The sequence below is a fragment of the Fibroporia radiculosa genome (genome assembly GCF_000313525.1).
Source record: "Fibroporia radiculosa TFFH 294 genomic supercontigs, scaffold2489, whole genome shotgun sequence".
NCBI lineage: Eukaryota > Fungi > Basidiomycota > Agaricomycetes > Polyporales > Fibroporiaceae > Fibroporia > Fibroporia radiculosa.
Window position 1 is genome coordinate 7,134 of NW_012133350.1, and position 18,365 is coordinate 25,498.

An 18,365-nucleotide genomic window follows, 5' to 3' on the forward strand; every position below is an offset into this window, starting at 1 on the left:
ACGTGGCTGCCTGCAGAGAGCCAGGTGGCCAAAGGTTAAAGATAAGGCCTGTTGCGCGCGGGTAACGGAGTTGAAGAAACGCGATCGGGGCACGCTCATTGGCTGCGGTGTCCAGGTGGGGGAAAGTAAATTACCTAAAACGCGACCGACGGCGAGTCCAGCCAATGGGAGAGTTTATAACATTGATGGTGTCGCAATTGGTCAGCGTGGTCTCGACTGGTTGCTTTCCAAGAGTCATATCGAGGTTCCGTCTCCTTCTGCCGGCTGACTCGAGCTCCTGTTTGATATGTAATCCGGAGGATGTATTATCGATGTCAGGCAGTAAATAAAACGCGGCGGAGCAATAAAAGGCGGACTCGCGGTGAACTGTACGAGCTAGTCCCCGGTCTCGGTTTCTCTCTCTCCGGTCTTTCTCTTTTCTTCTCTTTCTTCCGTCTCTTTCCCTTGTCCTCACTGGTCTCTCTGTCGTATTGTATAATCTGTAGAGTTCGTAGACTATCATCATGATCGGCCCTCCGTCCTCCAACACGAAATCGAACGTACTTTCGCCCGCCCAGACACTTGTCGACGGTCGCATCCCGCAGCGCTTCTCGCCTTTCCGGCGGTATCTGCTCCTGATGGTCTTCTGTTTTGCCCAGTTCCTGGACTCCGTCAACAACTCTGCGCTGTTCTCGGCCATTCCAGCCCTCGAGAACTCTCTAGGTATCAATGAGAGCGAGTCAACATGGGTCATTAGCGCATTTCAGCTCACATTTGCATCTTTCCTCTTGATTGTGAGTCTCTTATTTCGTAGCCGCCTCGTGTGCGGAGGCCGGCGTCGAATCAAATGCTTCTTCTTGCGCTGCTTCGTCGTCCTATGCGGCGGCGACACGGGATACGTCATACATACAGATCAGTATCAACACGAGCTGAACGGGTGGCAACTGGAAAAAAGGGGGACCGCGTACTTGATTCTCACTACGGCCTCCGCACACGAACGAGCAGCATGTTTCTTTATCTTCACTTTCGCTCATAGTCAATATCCTCTTTCAGAGCGGGAGAATCAGTGATGTATACAATCCAAGTGAGCGAGATTGAGCACTACGGGTCCCTTTTGAGGTGCTCATAATATTGTGTCTGCTTTCCAGAAGTTGCTTTCACAGGCGGTGTCGCGGCTCTTGGCGTCCTCTCTATAGGCGCCGGGTTCGTGAACGACAAAATTGCCCTCATTGTCCTCCGTGCCTTGAGTGGCATAGGTGAGTAGTCGTATGCTAGACATATCTCCGCACCCCATATTTAATGAGATTGTACGGACAGCCGCGGCCATGACCATCCCTTCTGCGCTTTCGCTCCTCGTGAATGTCTTCCCCGAGCCAACGGAACAAGCACGAGCCATTGGCGTGTTTGGTGGATGTGGTGCAGTTGGAAATGGTATGATTCTCCGTCAGAAGGATGCACTTGACGACCTTTTATTAATTGGCAATTGGCAATATATCAGTGCTCGGCTTGATCATCGGCGCAATATTTGTTCAATACGCATCTTGGAGATGGGTGTTTTGGTTCGTCGCAATCGTCGCGTTCATGATCGCAGGTGCATGTGTGTTGCTCGTCCCACCGCAAGAGGAACAGGTGTACGTCGAAGGCGCACGATGGAAGAGCTTGGATCTTGGTGGCGTGTCGATCTTGACAGGTACCCCAATTTCAGCTTCCAGAGTACTGCGAAAGCTGATCATTTGTCGTAAATACAGCTGCACTCATCCTGTTCATTTTCGCCATCACATCCGGGTCCTCAGACGGCTGGGGGTCCGCATTGGTGATTGCGCCGCTGATTATTTCAATATTCATGGTGGCTGGGTTCTTCTTCTTTGAGACCCGGATTCCCGCGTCCAAGGCGGCAGTGTGAGTCCTCAGCCCACAGACATGTACGATCGGTTTCCGACTCACGCGCAATTCAGACCACCGCGAACGTGGTTCTTGCCCAACTTTGCAGTGCTTTTTGGGACCGCGTTGCTACCATATTTCTGGTGGACAACCATCTTCACAACGTACACGACGCTGTGGCAAGATGTATACCATTGGACGGCCATCTCAACTGCAATTCACATGTAAGCTCGCTCATCGTTTCTAAATAGGTCACGACCCTCACTGCGAGTGTTCAGGATACCAATTGGCGTATTGGCGTTTGCAATGAGTTTCACAGGACCGTTGTCGAGGGTTATAAATCCGAAGTGGATTATTCTGTTCGCGGAATCGTTGCTCGTAATCGCGACTATCCTGCTTGCATTCGCAGACGGACCAGACAAATATTGGCCGTTCGTGTTTCCCGGCTTCGCGCTCGGCAGCGCAGGCGCGATGCTTGTATACTCGCACACGAAGTGAGTATGCTGCTTGACCCTGCCCACTCGCTGACTGATTCTCCTTCGCAGCATTGCGATCTTCCGGACGTCCCCATCATCGATGGCAGGCACCGTTGGGGCGATATTTAATGGGGCCCTGCAGCTCGGATCGGCAGTGGGTATCGCAGCGGTCGGTTCGATCGAATCGAGCGTAGAAGAGGAGCATGGAGGTGAGGTAGAGTCTGGTTACACTGGCCAACAGGCGGCTTTCTGGTTCCTGCTCGGCATCGTTGGCATTGAATTTCTCGGCCTGTTGGTATTCTATCGTACGGAGAAAGAGGGCGTTGTGCCGGATGTGGCCCCCGCCAAGGCGGAGGACGCCATGGAGGTGGTGGACGAGAAGTTGGTAGAAGCAAAATTGGACACAGCCAACGTCGTGCGCGGTGGTGGACCAACAATATTGGACGTTTCGGAGCTGGTGATGGATGTCAACAGCGTGGACATTGGTATTTCTCCGGTATAGAGTGGTGACTGGGTTGGATGTCTCTGTTTCATTTCTTTGGGGATCGGATTTCTCTCTCTCCTTTTCTCTGCACTCTGTTTCCTTTTCTTACTCAGAATATCTCGCCTCATCTCACGAACTGCAGTGCTGCAGCCATACACTAGACCATAGACCGCGGTTTCTATGTATCGATAGTTCGCCGTCCTTGCATCCCTTCTTTCGTTGATTGACATTTATCATTGATGTCATGTTTCTCTTGCGCACTTGTTCCGAGTCTGTGGACTTACGTACTTATAGTCTGCTAATTAATTGCATCCTGCACGAACTTGAGTACATACCACTGATGCATCGCGAGCGTATCGGTGTAAGCTTTCGGTGCACATATGCAACTTGAAGGCCCCATCCCAGCTTCCTTGACTGAGAAGGCTAGTCGGGATTTGAAGTCGAAGTGAACCGAGAGCTAACGGCAACACTCGTGACGCTCACGCCCAATGCCCAGTGCCACCATTTGCCCTGGCTTGCCTCCTCAGGTTGCGCCACTCCATGTCATTGCTGCGTTGAATCCATTGTCGCACTCTACTCGCTGGTCTCAGCATTTATAACGACTACCTTTCCAGAATCGATAAGTCCGAGGGTTAAGGCTTGATTTTTCGCCGACATCAGAAGCCGGAAGCCCCCTCAATCAAGATTTGTCTGCCCGCGGAGCAGACACGACTATTTTCGCTGATCACGACTTTATAAATTCTAGGTAGCTATTCTGAGCTTTTTATTCCCTTGAGCAGAGCGAATCGTGCTGTTGTATGTTAGCCCTTAGACATTTCAAGACGTTTTTTGACAGCACGACCAGCCCTGATGAGTTCTTCATATCCAACGATAGAATCACGACCTATTACGCCGCACATACCGACGACTTGCTCACAATGCCACTCACAACTCGAGTTCCCTGTACCCGCGCCATCACTGCGCCCCGGAACGCTGCTGAGCGTTCGCTGTTTCAGTTGCAATGCTGTATTCAATCATTCCTTCTACCCATCGCAAGTGCCTAGTCTTCCCAGTACTCTCATGAACGCATCCACCTCGGGGTCGGCTGGCGGACAGGGTGCTTCGTCATCGCAAGCGCACACTCCACGGAAGGGAAGGAAGATTGGAACCCAAGAGCGGCCGTTGGAGACGAAGTATTATGACATCCTAGGTGTACCCGTAGATGCGAGCACGGAGGACATCAAGAAGGCATACCGTGAGTCGTAGACCATGTCGTTGAGTATGGGGTGCTCATTTATGCCATAGGTCGTCTGGCTATCAAGCACCATCCAGACAAGAATCGCGATGACCCGGAGGCAGAGGACCGGTTCAAGGAGATCGCAATCGCATATCAGACTCTGTCAGAGCCTGAGCTCCGGAAGAAGTACAATGAATTCGGGGCGAAGGAGAGTGCGCCGGAGGGCGGCTTTGTGGATCCAGAGGTGCGTGGCAGATACCAGTCTGTAATGTACTCAATCCTTGATGATTTGTACAGGAATTGTTTGGCACCATATTCGGCGGCGAACGATTTGTGCCTATCATAGGGCACATCAGTCTTGCAAAGGATATGAAAGCGGCGCTCCAGGAGGCAGACGAGATGGAAGAGGAAGAGGGAGGTAGACCAATACAGCGCGACGCAAAGGGACGCGAAATTCTCAGCCCTGAGGAAAAGGCGCGACGAGAGGAAAGAGCACGCAAAACAGCAGCTGAGGTGAGCACGGCTTGCTCATGATAACGTTGAGCGAACGACAGATGAACCACTGCAGAAAGCGGCTGTGCGTGCAGGGCGAGTGCAGAAGCTTGTTGAAAATCTGGAACGCAAGCTTGGGATTTTCACTGAGTCTGCAACTGGTCCGAGCGATGCGCAGGTCACAGAGAGTTTCCGGACCATTTGTCAGCTAGAGGCAGAGTGAGTGAACCCGCTCGGATGTTTGTGTTTCTACTGATATGATAATATCAGTGATCTAAAGCGCGAATCTTACGGTGCAGACTTGCTGCAAACCATTGGTTTCGTGTACGTTGCGAAAGCGAAGCAGCATCAAGCAACAAATCAGACATTCCTCGGTGTCGGTGGCTGGATCCACAGCGTTCAAGGAAAGTATCATGTATTCAGCGAGACGTGAGTTGTTACTTTGTTTCCGACGCACGGATGGTAAGAGCAGACCTATTACAGAGTGTCTACTGTCCGCGCTGCTATGGACTTGAAGAATGTCTTTGAGCAGATCCAAGCTGCGGAGAAGGCGGGGAATCTCAGTCCTGAGGAGAAACGGCGGCTGGAAGAGCAGGCCGCAGAGAAAGGTCTACAAGCGCTATTCAAGGTATGTATCCGATTTGACGTTGAGTCAGCCCACCCTCAACCCGCTTTATCTCCAGGGAACAAAGCTAGAGATTGAATCCGTGCTGCGTGAGACATGCGACCGCGTACTCGAGGATCCGTCACTTTCGAGAAACAAAGCTCAGCTACGCGCACTTGCACTTCAAATTCTAGGCGAGGCCTACATGACGGTTAAGAAGGATCAGGAACAGGTAGAATCACGAGAGGAAAGCGAGTATGTGAAGGTAGAGACGAAAAATAGCCGACAGCGGGACTCTCAGCGAGCTCAGCCACGCTAAACCAAGTGATTTCAGCGTTCTCTCCACAAGCACACTAAGTAATTGTCCGAGTCGCTAGATTACAAGTCGATGGCAACCCCGGTCATGCATGCCTTATTCATTTTTTTTCCTAATTACTGTATCGCCTCGTTCATATACTGCTCCTTTTTACCGCCGTTTTGATGACTTCTATCTTTTGCTCGGACTCGTTGAGTGGACTTGCCCGCAAGAAACGGATCAATCAACAGTCGAGTCCGGGGTCACGTGTGTGAGATCGATCAAGAAATATTGGGCGACAAACGCGGCAGATTCCAAGATTCACGCCCTTCGAGTCATTGAAGACTGACTCGCTTTCGTTTCTTCTCCCTAGTCTTTACGATCTCCTACAAGACACAATGTCAGACAATGTAACTGGGACTATATTGGATTCCAGCGCGCAGAAAAAATACGACCTCATCACCCGGCGGCTGCAGGAAGTCCTGGGAGCAGATACACTCAAGGCCATTCTCGCGGAGGGAAGATCGCCAAAATGTTACTGGGGTGAGTCTATGAAAGACGATCGAGAGAGATATGTGTTTTATATTTCGATATCATTTTAGGCACGGCGCCCACTGGAAGGCGTAAGTATCCTGAACTCGTCGTCTCAGTCGTACGCTTAACGCGAGGATACTGCAGCACATATTGGCTACTTTGTGGCGCTTACTAAGATAGCTGATTTCTTGAGAGCGGGTGTAGAGGTCAAAATTCTACTTGCAGGTGAGTCTAAATTGATTGATCATACTGTACATATAATACATGTGCTTGCGTGCTACAATGCGCGGTGGCTCACGCGGAAGCGCCTCGTACGTTTTGTGAGGGCGAAGGGCGGCAGTGTAATGAAGTAAGGCATGATTATGGATCCTAAGGATGACCTATTCAGTGAACCGTGTAGCAATGAGATTCAAACTTCTTGTTCTGTTCAGATGAGCAAGTCCCTCTAGTCTCCGTTCATGAGCTATACTGCAGGAATAATACGGCGTACTCATCCTAGCTTCTGTTCACAGACGTGCACGCATTTCTGGATAATCTCAAGGCACCTTTAGAGCTTGTAGCTCACCGAACGAAATACTACCAGCATTTACTCCTTGCCGTGTTCACATCTTTAGGTATCCCTACTAACAAGCTACGTTTTGTGGAGGGATCCTCTTATCAACTCACAAGAGAATACAACCTCGACAACTACAAGCTATGCGCGATTGTCACTGAGCACGATGCAAAGAAAGCCGGAGCCGAGGTCGTTAAGCAAGTGGATAGCCCTTTATTGAGTGGGCTTTTGTACCCTGGTCTGCAAGCACTAGATGAGCAATACTTGGGAGTCGACTTCCAATTTGGTGGTGTGGACCAGGTCTGTTGCTCTGCAAATGAGGTTTTGAGATCGCTCACAATGGGGCCGTAATGTGTGAACCCCCACAGCGAAAAATCTTCACCTTCGCTGAGCTCTACCTTCCCCGTCTAGGGTATGCAAAACGCGCACATCTAATGAATCCAATGGTTCCCGGGCTCGCTGGTGGCAAAATGTCGTCCTCTGATCCGGATTCGAAGATCGACTTCCTCGACACGCCCGCCGACGTGAAGCGCAAGATCAAAAAGGCGTTCTGCGAGGAGGGAAATATCGTGGACAACGGTGTCCTGGCGTTCATCAAAACTGTCATCATTCCTATCAGCCAGCTGCGGCTCGAGCGTGCGCGCGGGGAGACAGGGGCAGACGCAGATGAGGGTGCGAACGCTGTCGGTTCTCAGACGGCATTCGCGCTAGAAGGCGCACCCGAAGGCACTGTTTTCTCCGTCTGCCGAAAAGAACAGTACGGCGGACCATTGCACTACCAGACCTACGAGCAGCTCGAAAGTGATTTTGCTGAGAAGAAGCTTCATCCGGGAGACTTGAAAAATGCGGTGCAAGATGCGATCATTCAGCTACTGGAGCCAATTCGCAAGACTTTCGAGGAGAGCGAGGAATGGCAGAAAGAGGAGAAACTGGCTTACCCGACTGATACAAAACCCGAGAAGAAGAAAAAGAAGGTAACTTATACATCTTAGTTGATTGACATGGTCCATTCACTCGTGATCCTAGGAGAAGGTCTACCATCCGCCGCCACCAGGTAAGGGAAAGAACTCGAACGTGGAGGCCAGTACGAATGCAAGTAGCGATGCTCAAACAGCCACCAAGGCGCCAGAAACATCAACATAGCCGAGTCTGCCCGCACAGTGTATATATAGTGAAATATTCAGGCAGTCATCACAGGTCACGATAGTAAAAGGAGAATATATCGACACGCTATAACACTGAACCATTTATGCACTTGCTAAATGCAGCTGACGCATGACTCGGAAGTTGTTACGCTCGTACTCTGCGCACTTCTCCAGTAATATTTCCGCTTGTAGAAGTTCTGCTTCTCTTTGTACTATAGCGCGCAAGGGGAAATTCTCAGCGGCTATAAGATATCATGCAAAGTGATACCCACATGTCTTATATGTGCCCGGCGTGAGTGTATCCAGCAGAAGGATTTGTATCTCCTCCACGAGGTTATGAACCCTCCAGTAATGTGCCAGACGTAGTATGGACAGGAGTACATTTTGGTCGTGTGTGTCTATGCAGCGAATATCTCTGGTGTAGATATAATCTAAGCAAGTGTGAGTATGCCGATTAAATCCCCCCGTTGATTGAGCAGAACACTCACCTAGGACGCATCGCATGGATGTTGCGTCTTGGTCGACCTGAATAGGGTTCTTTACCATACCCGGCATGCTTTCCTTGAACGCAGAGCAGAACATATCGTTGAAATATTCGTTCGACGCAGAAAGGAAGCAGCGATGAATCGGAAATTCAGCACCATCAACGCTGCGAAGTATAGCGTCTGTCAGACTCTGCTGCATTCTTTGCTCATTCAACGCGCTGCGGAAGCGAGTGAACAGATTCTCCGCTGTCTCGTGTTCTATGGTAGGAGCAGTGACTTGTTTGATCTCGTTAGCATTGGCTGAGAGTAGCAGGTCTTTAAATGGTATCAAAAAGGCGCGTACACGTTGTCGATCATCCTCGTCAGGGGCATTAAAAATGAGACGATCTGCGCAAATGAATTGCCATGGGTCACTTTTGGTCTGAACATTGAGAAACAAGGGGTCGTTTGAGCGCTGAAGGAGGTAGGGACCAGCCTCCTCGCTGTTTTTAGTAAGCCACTTGTAAGTCTTGGTCAAATCCCTGAACACTTCTTCGTTTCCAGTATGATCTCGTGCTACTTCCAGTGCCAGTACAACCAGATGATTTACCTAGGTGTATTATAAGTGGCGTATCAACGTTGGACTCAACTTGAGATAACTCACCACTTCTTCAACAGAGGGAACGCCTAAGCGCATATCCGCCAAGAGAAGCCGTTCATCTGGTTTAGAATGGAACAACGCTCTTTGTGTCCATGCGATGCATTCGTGCTCCTGACGTAGGACTTCATTCGGACTAATGACATCCGGTAATTCAATAGCGTATTGTTCCGCGTGAATAGAAGTATCATCATAGCTACGACGGAGGGACGCGCGAGGAATGAACCGGAGACTAGACAGCTGATTCCACTGAGTTTCGTTGTGTCCAATTCGGATGGGTAGTTGCTGATACCACGGAAAAATAGTCAAGGCTCTATCCCGACGATTTGGTCCCCTGACATCGCGACTGAGAACTTCAGCACAATACTTGAATGCGGAGAAGTCATGGTCGTGATGAAGACCGAACGGATGGAGCCACGGTTCGTAGGTTGCGAGGTCCCCACACAAAAAGTGTTGGGGCCGTGTAGCCAACGCGGCACGGAATATGTCATCTGTTCGGGTGTACAGCGTATCTGACATCACCATAACACGAGAGGAATTAGGCACTTTGATCTTGGTAACTCCAGCTACTTTGTAGTCAGATTCCAGAATAGCAGAAAGGAGTTGCTTGAACGAGGGAATGTCGGAACGCGGTAAGACCTTCGGATAGTCCAGCCAAGACAGGAATCTGCTTAAATCCATTGGATGCCGATCTAGAAAGTTGAGCACTCGGGACGGAACCTCTACGAAGTAGAATGAGGTGGGTAAGAAAGTTGCCACATCTCTGAGCTTAAAGTTCAAAGGAAGAATCTCGACGTCTCTATCGTGCAACGACCGAAGTTCTATACGATTTGCGCGTGATGCTAGCCATATTGGAATAGAATGCACAAGAGAGGCGAGCGCAGGTGCGAGCTTTGTGGTTTGTAGTGATTGTACGCGTTGGTCCAGTTCACCTCGAACCCAGCTCGCAAATCCTTCGTGCTCTTCCTGTGATAATCGGCTGAACGGATCTCGGACATCTTTCTCGACGTAATTGTCTTGCAGCAGTTCAAGAACATTCTGAATAGTGCAAGTAAGAACTGAAAGAGGACGTCTTACACAGCCCGGCATTGTGTTTCTGTCGACTAAGATAGCACGCATTTTTTCGAGAGCAGGCACAAGGCAGGCTGGTGCGTCTTCAGGTGGGATTGCCAGAACACTTTTTGTGCAACAATAGTCCACTGAAACATATTGAAGAGCATGTGTGGTAGGAACCAAAGCGAAAGTCTTGACGTCGTCAACTTCGATGTCTAAACGGTAGAAATGCAACCAAAACTGTTCAATCCACTTCGCTTCTTGTGGGCTAGTGATCATAAGTGATTGTTTGGAATTCGGTAGACGAAGCTCGATCAGTTCAGCTATATTAGCTGCTGTGAATTCCGCAACATTAGGGCACTGATCGAGGAACGGCCTGTAATTGTATACGCAAGGATCCAAAAAACGCTCAGAAGGGAACAGGGGCCAAGGCTTCTGATCTTCGGGCCAGTTCTTCGCATAAATGATCGTTCCTGATGTTGACTCGATACGTGTAAGGTGGCCACTTGCCAGAGGCAGGAGCGGAAGGCCCTCCAAATCCAATTGTAGCGTCGAATCCGCTATCAAGTAAGCGAAACAGTCCACGATATGCTTTGCTTGTATTCTCTCTTCGGTCCGCCCTGTGACAGATAATGCTCTCTTTTCTGTGTATGCTTCGACAAGCTCGTCACTGTACCGCGCAAGGATGCCTCGCGCATGGTGCCGTTCAATCCAGGGGATCTTTGCCTTCGAATTCCGTGCTACTCTGTGGACCAGAGTGGGGAGCTTGACCAACTCTGGTGCCTGTAACATAAGCAACACCTTTCGTACGCCCGAGAGCTCGTCATGATGAAGGAATACAGCCTCTGAAGGGCTTAGTCGAGCAGTAGTGATGCTACAGCAGACCTTTCTGCTGCTTCGAACTAGCGTGTGGTAGAATGACGTCGCTACGGCGCGTGACAATAGATCTTCAACAGCAGGTGGTGGCACTGATCCCGGCCAGACGTCGACATTGCTATGGGGTAGAGGCCATGTCTCTAGGAGAAACATGTAAAGAGGAGGAATGAGCTCTGATAACACCCAGTAGTTAAATTTAGCTTCTGGTATTAATGTTCCGCCGTCATCAAACCGAATAGAGCGACGGTCGTCAGCAAGAATGAAAGAGGCAGCATGCACATGGAGTGGTAGTGAAGTCGTGATTGGAAGGGGTAAATTTGAATAGAATTGATACTGGTCTCTGTGGCTTTCATTCTTCGCAGGCCCTGGACTTAGCTGCGGGGACTGGACTGCTAATCCGACCTCGAAGTTCTTCAATCGGTGCTTCCGGATGAGCGACTGAAACTCTTCTGGAACAATTTGCCGCGAGTATCGTGAGAAGAAAACATCCCAATGTCGGTTGACACTAATATTAGACGTGTTGGTATGCGTGATTGTCACTCGAGTTTTCTCAAAGAGATCTTCAGAACAACATTGTTGGCGTTTGGCAACTACCGACCAAGTCATGTTGACAGATCTGGACCACCGCCTTTCTCCCACTGTAACGAACTCCAGATCAATGAAGAGGAGAGACTCGGGGGCTTTGAGTTCGAAGGACTCCATCATTCTGCGAACCTTTGTCGCTGAAATAGGATCTTGAGATAGTCGACTGCTTTCAGCTTGTTTCCTTGTTCGCAAAGGAAGCCAGAAAAGTGTCTAACAATCGACAATAAGAGCTTACAGAGTTCAAGTGTATGCCAACGTACCCCATCATAAAAGTCTTGGTCTAGAGAAAAACCCTGAATACCATCCAATCGCGCAAGGTGACCGCTATAGAGGCTAAATAGATGGACACATCAATACTCGGAGGGCGTTGCGTGACATTGTCTTACCTTAGTAATTCTTTGAGCGGGAGCCGCAAGCAACTATGCATACAGCCTTCCTTGTGAGGCAGAAACATCGTTCCAGGATCAAGAAATTGTACATATGTTCCGGAAACAATCATTGCCATCTAGCACATATACATGAAACGGGATTAGAATAATAAGAATGCTAGCGACGGCGTTCGCGCTCACCTCGCCGAAATGGAACATGGTCAGCGCGCCAAGCCCAAATTTGCCGATAACGCCATCACGGCCTTGTTTCCCTCCCCGTCCGAGTTGGCGGATACCCTTGAAATCCGAATCTTTAAAGAGAGCATTGTTGTGTACAATGAGTGCTGGGTCCAAGTGAAGCTGGGCAAATCGGGGTGTTAGAAACTCAAGACCTGTGATATCAAAGGGATTCTCATCCAAGATCATGGAGAAATATTTAGCTCCAGCATCCGTTGCATTCGCAATAAACTCGTTGAATGCCTGTTCAATGGAATACTGACACAACACTCCATTGATGCGGTCGATGGGATCCTCGCGCATATCCTCGTCTTCAAGATCAAACATCTCCAGATGGAGAGAGCTGAGAGAACGAACACCAAGCCGATCCGCAAGCTGGTATGGAATTGCGCTGTGGATACAATATAGACCGCTGGGTAGCTTGACACGGCAAGCACGATAGCCGAGATCATTGTAGAACACTTCCAGGCAACTGCGCATGTATCCGCTATGATCAGGTACGAGTATTTGTTTCTTCTTTTCCTCTGACAGGTCACGGAGGTGGACGGCGTCAAGAAGCTGGCCGACTTGTTGTATGATCTCAAGCGGGAGGGGTTGAGATTGCTGTGAACTTAATATATTGATTCTGTGGACTATTGCCGAGGCAGAGGGACTGAACGTGAAGAAAATTTACTAGTCAGACGAGCAAAAAACCCAACCAACAATGGAGCTCACCGCTCTGTACATCCCATTCTGATGAGAAATTCTTTCACTCCTGGTCGCGATGATAGCTCCGGAGGAATGCGATAGAAACCAAGCGGGAAGTGCATATTAAAAACGACCTCAAAACTTGTTGCAATATAGACTGGGTCCCACGAAACTGGTATCCACCGGCGAGAATTGGTCATCTCCTGCAAATCAACAAAATGTTGTTTCGATCCCATCAACTCTTGAAGACGAGTCCCGAAATGACGGAGAATTTTTGCTAGATATTCTGCATTGTTGCCCTCCTTTATGATTACTTGAAATTGCTTCTTCACTGTCTCCAAAGGAACGAGGCGATTCCAGCCTAAAGCAGCGCATAGAGATGGGCTCATGGGACCATCGACGACAGGTAGAACGCGATCAAATAACTCCACATTGTATGGACCCAAACACTCCGTAGAAGATCGAAGGCCGCGGCGAGTCGGTAGCCATTCTAGATGAGGTCCAATTTGAAGCCCACTACAGTCGAAGGACGATGATTTTAGCAAATCAAGAAGCTCCCTCGCCATATTTTGAGCGCGATCCTCCGTAAGCACGTCCCTATTTGTCAATATCATAATACGTTCTTGCACGAACTCGACAGAGAGAAAATCACGCAGAAGTCGAAGATCGCGCAAGGCATCACACATCTCCAAGTAGATCCCACCATTGCAAGATGAGACAGACCTCATTTCCTCTGGTAGCACGAGATGTGAAATGGATGAGTCAGGATCAACGATATCCCGAGGGGAAAGAAATCGCATCGACCCCTCTCCAACGGCGATAAAGGGACTGCGCCTGAGTTTATCCAGAACGGAGAATGATTGGAGATCTTCGTGGTCGGCCAGGTATGTGAGGAATCCGTATTGATATACCGGCGACTGTTCACAGAAGTTATCTGCAACAAGCTCGACAACCTCGGTTAATCGGAGCTCCCGAGTAGCAGCTCTAAGATCAATGTGCTCCAAGATCCCACGTTCGACATTGGAAACGGAAAGGAATATTACATTGTCGATGGAAGGAAGCAAGGAAGAGGCTGCTTCGCTGACGCAATGAATTATAGCTCCCGGCGGTAGGGCTACCAGACGAGATTCGACTATGGCTTCGTCCAGAATAACGTTAGCAGGGAATATGGGCAGAGAGCGCAACTTTGAGATTTGATTTTCTGTAAGGCGCCCCGATCTTGCCAGGCAGTCGGCCAAATGTCTGCATAACAAAGCTGCCGGCTGCGGGTCCAGGGTGTGATTCGAAGGGATGGTGAAACTGTCAAGCAAGTTGGATGCACTTCGGAGGTCCTTGATAATACCGGATTTGCGAGAGATAAGATAATCTGCAGCAGCTTCAGGGAATTCTGGATGCAAGAAGGTTATACCCAATCCTCCCATGGTCTCACATAGTGACGATTCCATATTGTCCTCTTCCCGAAACGTGCCCTCTTTCACAACTTGAAGACGGCCATTCGTGGTAGGAAGAATGCACAGATGTTTAATCGCATCGAGGAGCTCAAATGATGAGTGCCAGGAAGGCATCCACTTCCAAAATTTAAGCAGCCAGCGAGAGAATGTCTCGGAAACAGGCGTCGTATTCAACTCCACACGGAGGTATTCCACAACACGGGAGGGGTAAAGTCGGACGACGTTCAGTTTTCCCTCGCCATGGACGGCTAGCTGATTCGCTACTACATCTGGCAGCATATGGAGGGCAACTGCGTCGCCGTCACGGTGACGGAAAAGGTCAGCCTCCTTCGCGTCTAACAGAGTGTACATATGCGAGTCGCGGACACTGCTGGCCTCCAAATAGATGTGCTTCTCTGAGACAGTTGGTATGAGTTCCAGATTGGCGAGCAAAGCTAAGTCATTCGACGATATTAGATAACATAAAATCGCGCTTCTGTCGGCAGACTTGAGTTGTCTTAGCTCAGAGTATGATGCGTCCTTATCGAAAGCATAAGAATAAGCATGACAACTCGCGACTGCGAACAATGATGAACATACACGTAATTCTGCATGTGCACGTGCGGGTGTCAAGTGTTGGGTACTCTTCGTATCAAACAGGTCGAAGATATAGGCCGGAGGCTGCGCTACCTTTATTCCTGCATTGACGAGCGAATTTAGAAGCGAGCGGTCTTGACTCGGTGGGGCAACGAAGATGGCATCAAGGGATAGATGCGGCTGGTCTCGCAAGCCAGCGATTGGCCATACGGCATGCCTTCCTTGCTCCACGACGCGCAAGACCTTTTCTGGCATCTTTTGCCAATATACAGACTCCCCGCTAGTAGCCTTGTATTGTTGAGGAGGCCAGATACTGTATTCGTCTGAAGGATTGCATGACGCTGATTGATCGCGTAGCATAGTTGCCCACACTTCCGGAATCAAGTCTTCGAAGAGCACCTCGTTCCATACAATCAGCAGTCTGAAATGGCCAACATCGTTAATAAAGAGAGAAATATGCGGAGAAGGGCCAGCAGCTCACTTGTCACGAGTTCCTGCGAGAATCACTTCCCCACTGTTCCGTAGATGATCCCTGGAGTCGGTGAGAGCAAACAACGCGTGGACATGACATGGGAATCCGGTCTTCAGTGGAAGGGGAAGGTACGTAAAGAGTCTCCCGTTTGTGGTCGCTACAGGAGTGCCATCATTGCGAATAGGGATCGCAATTGATACAGGAGTGCCCTCTCGTGGGCACAGCTTTTCGCTCTCGATATCCGAGCGGATGTCGTGCCCGGGGTTTTGCCCAATTCGCGCAGCGAGAGAGTTGATACAATGATTGTGAGAGAAGGCTGTGCTCCAAACTCGCCAAGTGTAAACGTCACGGCATTCAGCAGCGCCATCCTTGGTGAATCGTTCCAACACAATCGTACAAACACGAGACTGGACAAGATGGTTCGAACTAGTGATTGGGTGCTGGCGTTGGATGGCACATTTGGCTAACGTCCTTTCACCCCCATTATCAATCTCTCGAATTTCGATGCACTTGATGCTGGAGAGGAAGAGCATCACCACCCCGAGTTCTTCTTCGACGAATTCAAGGAGGAGTTTCCTGATTTCATCTGGTTGCGGAACTTTAGAACTGAGGCGACTTTGATGACCTTCTTGGCGCAATGGCAGACGGATCGCAGCTCCGTCAAATGTGGAACCCGCATTCGAGAACGAAAGAAATGGGCATAGCTGATCGCCAAAAGTATCCTTGACATCCGCCAACGACCATTTTCTACCTCCTTCATCTATCAATTTACGATGAGGATCAAAGATAACAAATGAGTTTCCCGACAAAACCTCGAGGTTGTCCGTCAACTGAAAAAGCAAAATTCAGCAGATAAATAGGACGAAAAGTTGAACACTAACATGGTAACAAGAGCGTATTCCGATTCCGTATTTGCCGATTTTCCTACGTTTCAAGAGTCAGTAAGCACTCAATCATTTCATAGACAACAGGAACACAGCGTACGAAGTATCCGATTTTTTAGAAGAGCGGCTGATATTCTGAAGTGCGTCCCAGTCATCGTCGCTGAATGTAGCATCGTTGTACGCTATAAATGCAGGGCCTTGCAATTTTGCGAACTTCGGCTCAATGAGATGCTCGCTGGGATGAATACGACTGTCAAACACAAAGATCTGTGACGAGTCTATGTTCAACACTTAGGGTGAGGTTCGCACGTTGAGTACTAGCCTGGCTCGTCGCTTTGGCATCGTCTGAGTTCTGCAGTAATTCCCGGAAGATCCCGATGCTGAAAGGATAACGCTTTAAGATCGACTCGATGTTGGCGGTAAGATCAACTCTCTCGCCGAAACTAGCCATGATGACAGAATCGTGGAGGGAGAGAAAAGTACAGGATGCGCAACCGGAGCATGCGCTTCTTAAGTGAATGACCAGGGGGAAGAACAAAGTTGCCTCAAGGCTTAGCTCGAGCGCCCCTAGCAACTCTCAGAACGCTTCGCGAGTCACAGGTCTGAGACCCCTGTGCCCGCACATGTGCCGCACGATCAGTGTTGTCTTCGGGATCCATGTACACCAATACCTCTCTTCGTCATCAGATAGGATGCCGTAAATACAACAGAAGCAAGAGAAACAGTTGCCAAGGCGCTTATTGATGAGAGTTATCCCTTCATTTCCGTGGTACTGCGAGAAACGAGGCAAGCTGCAAGTTGATAGTACAGGAGTGTCTGTCATAATTACCGTAATAGGGTCTGGGATAGATCATCGCAGCTGGCAGATTGTGCCCCTGCAGGCAATGGTGGCCCTCATCATTGCCAGCAGTATGGGCCTTCAGATAAGCGGAGCTCAACCAGCATAGAATGGTACGTATGCCCACAAATCCGGACTGGCGCAGATGCTCGATGGAGAAGATACTGTATACTATTCGGCTAGGGAGACTATCATCACGAGAGGGTCGACTCAAGAGTCCCACGCTGGGATGTCCTTGTCCGCCACGCGCCCTCTTTTCTCCAGCAAGTTTCCTCCCTCCTCTCGCGCTTGGCTTGCCCGGCAATTTCGTGACCCCTACGTCCGAGAACGCCTCTCACATCCAGACCGGTTCCGATCTCGGTCCGCGTTCAAGCTCCTTGAGCTTGCCAAAAAATGGAAATTCTTCTGCCCCGATGTCTGCGCCGTCGTCGACCTTGGTGCAGCCCCCGGTGGCTGGAGCCAGGTCGCCGCAGGGAAATTGGGCTGGATAGAAGAGGATGTCGTGGGTCTCCCGCGACCTTCGACGAAGGATACTAGGCCGCCGACGCTTGAGTTTGGCCTCCAGGTCGACTCGCAGAGCAGTAGTTCTCAACCATGGAGTCATCTCGTCGATGAGGTGGCAGGAACTCAGGGCGATCCATATCTGGATGAAGATATCACTTATGCTATCGGACGGGGAACCGTCATTGCCGTTGACCTCCTGCGCATGCTCCCCATTCCTGGCGTCAAAACACTCCAAATGGATTTTCTCTCCCCAAAGGCTGATGAGTACATAGGATCACTCCTGAAAAACGAGAAAAACCCCGAGGGAAAAGTTGACATTGTGCTGTCTGACATGGCGGCCAACTTTTCCGGTCATAAGGCGCACGACGTTGAGTCGTGTCTCGAGATCTGCCAGGCTGTTATCACATTTGCTCGCAGACACCTACGAACAGCGGAGAGTGTTGGTAGGGAAAAGGGTGGTGTACTCGTGTGCGTATGCTTTTCCCTGTACCTTTGAACTGCTAATCATGCCACCATAGTCTCAAGTATTTCGATCATCCGCTTTTAGCGAAGTTTCGCCACGAAGAATTAAAGCCGTATTTCAAGGGTGTTTTCAACAGTAAACCACCTGCTAGTCGGACAGACTCGAGCGAGGGATATTGGATATGCATGGGGTTCAAAGGAGATCTTCCGCGTTTAAAAACTCATAAATGGCGCGCAGCGAAATCACCGTCAAGACCAAGTGATGGGATAGATGCTAATGCTGGCCAGATTGATGAAGGCCGAGAGGCCCCCTGAACCCGGCCCTCATGATTCCTCCGTTTTTCATGAATAGTGGTCGTTTTGCCGACTTGGATCTTTGGTGCACCAAGTTGAGATTTGAGGTTCTATACATCAATCTTGCCTCGTGATTAACAGAATAACTGCTGTCATAGATGCTGCACAAGTACCATATAGTTTGGAATCTAGTAGATGCTTGTATTACACGTAACACATGAATGGAGTATAATGGAGTACAGCTGGATACATGAATACAGGCATAGAGCAACCGAAGCATTGGAACAACCTGAAACC

At 49.6% G+C, this 18,365-nt stretch overlaps 4 protein-coding genes across 4 annotated transcripts; 3 read left to right on the top strand and 1 right to left on the bottom strand.

Moving 5' to 3' along the window:
• Nucleotides 1-503: 503 nt before the first annotated feature.
• Nucleotides 504-2,838, top strand: FIBRA_03928 (uncharacterized protein; the record flags this gene model as incomplete). The annotated part of the gene is made up of 9 exons (XM_012325750.1): nucleotides 504-773; nucleotides 1,033-1,063; nucleotides 1,128-1,235; nucleotides 1,297-1,410; nucleotides 1,478-1,669; nucleotides 1,728-1,878; nucleotides 1,935-2,084; nucleotides 2,139-2,354; nucleotides 2,406-2,838. 9 exons carry the CDS (start codon nucleotides 504-506, stop codon nucleotides 2,836-2,838), a joined length of 1,665 nt encoding a protein of 554 aa, XP_012181140.1.
• A 1,041-nt stretch (nucleotides 2,839-3,879) lies between these two features.
• On the top strand, nucleotides 3,880-7,657 carry FIBRA_03929 (uncharacterized protein; the record flags this gene model as incomplete). The annotated part of the gene is made up of 13 exons (XM_012325751.1): nucleotides 3,880-4,054; nucleotides 4,105-4,280; nucleotides 4,334-4,549; nucleotides 4,605-4,747; nucleotides 4,799-4,957; nucleotides 5,012-5,156; nucleotides 5,212-5,387; nucleotides 5,801-5,970; nucleotides 6,030-6,050; nucleotides 6,106-6,186; nucleotides 6,474-6,814; nucleotides 6,883-7,488; nucleotides 7,541-7,657. The coding sequence occupies 13 exons, from the start codon at nucleotides 3,880-3,882 to the stop codon at nucleotides 7,655-7,657; spliced, it is 2,526 nt and encodes an 841-aa protein (XP_012181141.1).
• Nucleotides 7,658-7,761: 104 nt separating this feature from the next.
• On the bottom strand, nucleotides 7,762-16,421 carry FIBRA_03930 (uncharacterized protein; the record flags this gene model as incomplete). Its single annotated transcript, XM_012325752.1, has 13 exons — nucleotides 7,762-7,871; nucleotides 7,932-8,090; nucleotides 8,148-8,733; nucleotides 8,788-11,505; nucleotides 11,556-11,628; nucleotides 11,682-11,800; nucleotides 11,865-12,552; nucleotides 12,615-14,557; nucleotides 14,618-15,035; nucleotides 15,096-15,916; nucleotides 15,968-16,010; nucleotides 16,071-16,248; nucleotides 16,280-16,421. 13 exons carry the CDS (start codon nucleotides 16,419-16,421, stop codon nucleotides 7,762-7,764), a joined length of 7,998 nt encoding a protein of 2,665 aa, XP_012181142.1.
• Nucleotides 16,422-17,037: 616 nt separating this feature from the next.
• On the top strand, nucleotides 17,038-18,089 carry FIBRA_03931 (uncharacterized protein; the record flags this gene model as incomplete). Its single annotated transcript, XM_012325753.1, has 2 exons — nucleotides 17,038-17,780; nucleotides 17,831-18,089. The coding sequence occupies 2 exons, from the start codon at nucleotides 17,038-17,040 to the stop codon at nucleotides 18,087-18,089; spliced, it is 1,002 nt and encodes a 333-aa protein (XP_012181143.1).
• Nucleotides 18,090-18,365: the final 276 nt, after the last annotated feature.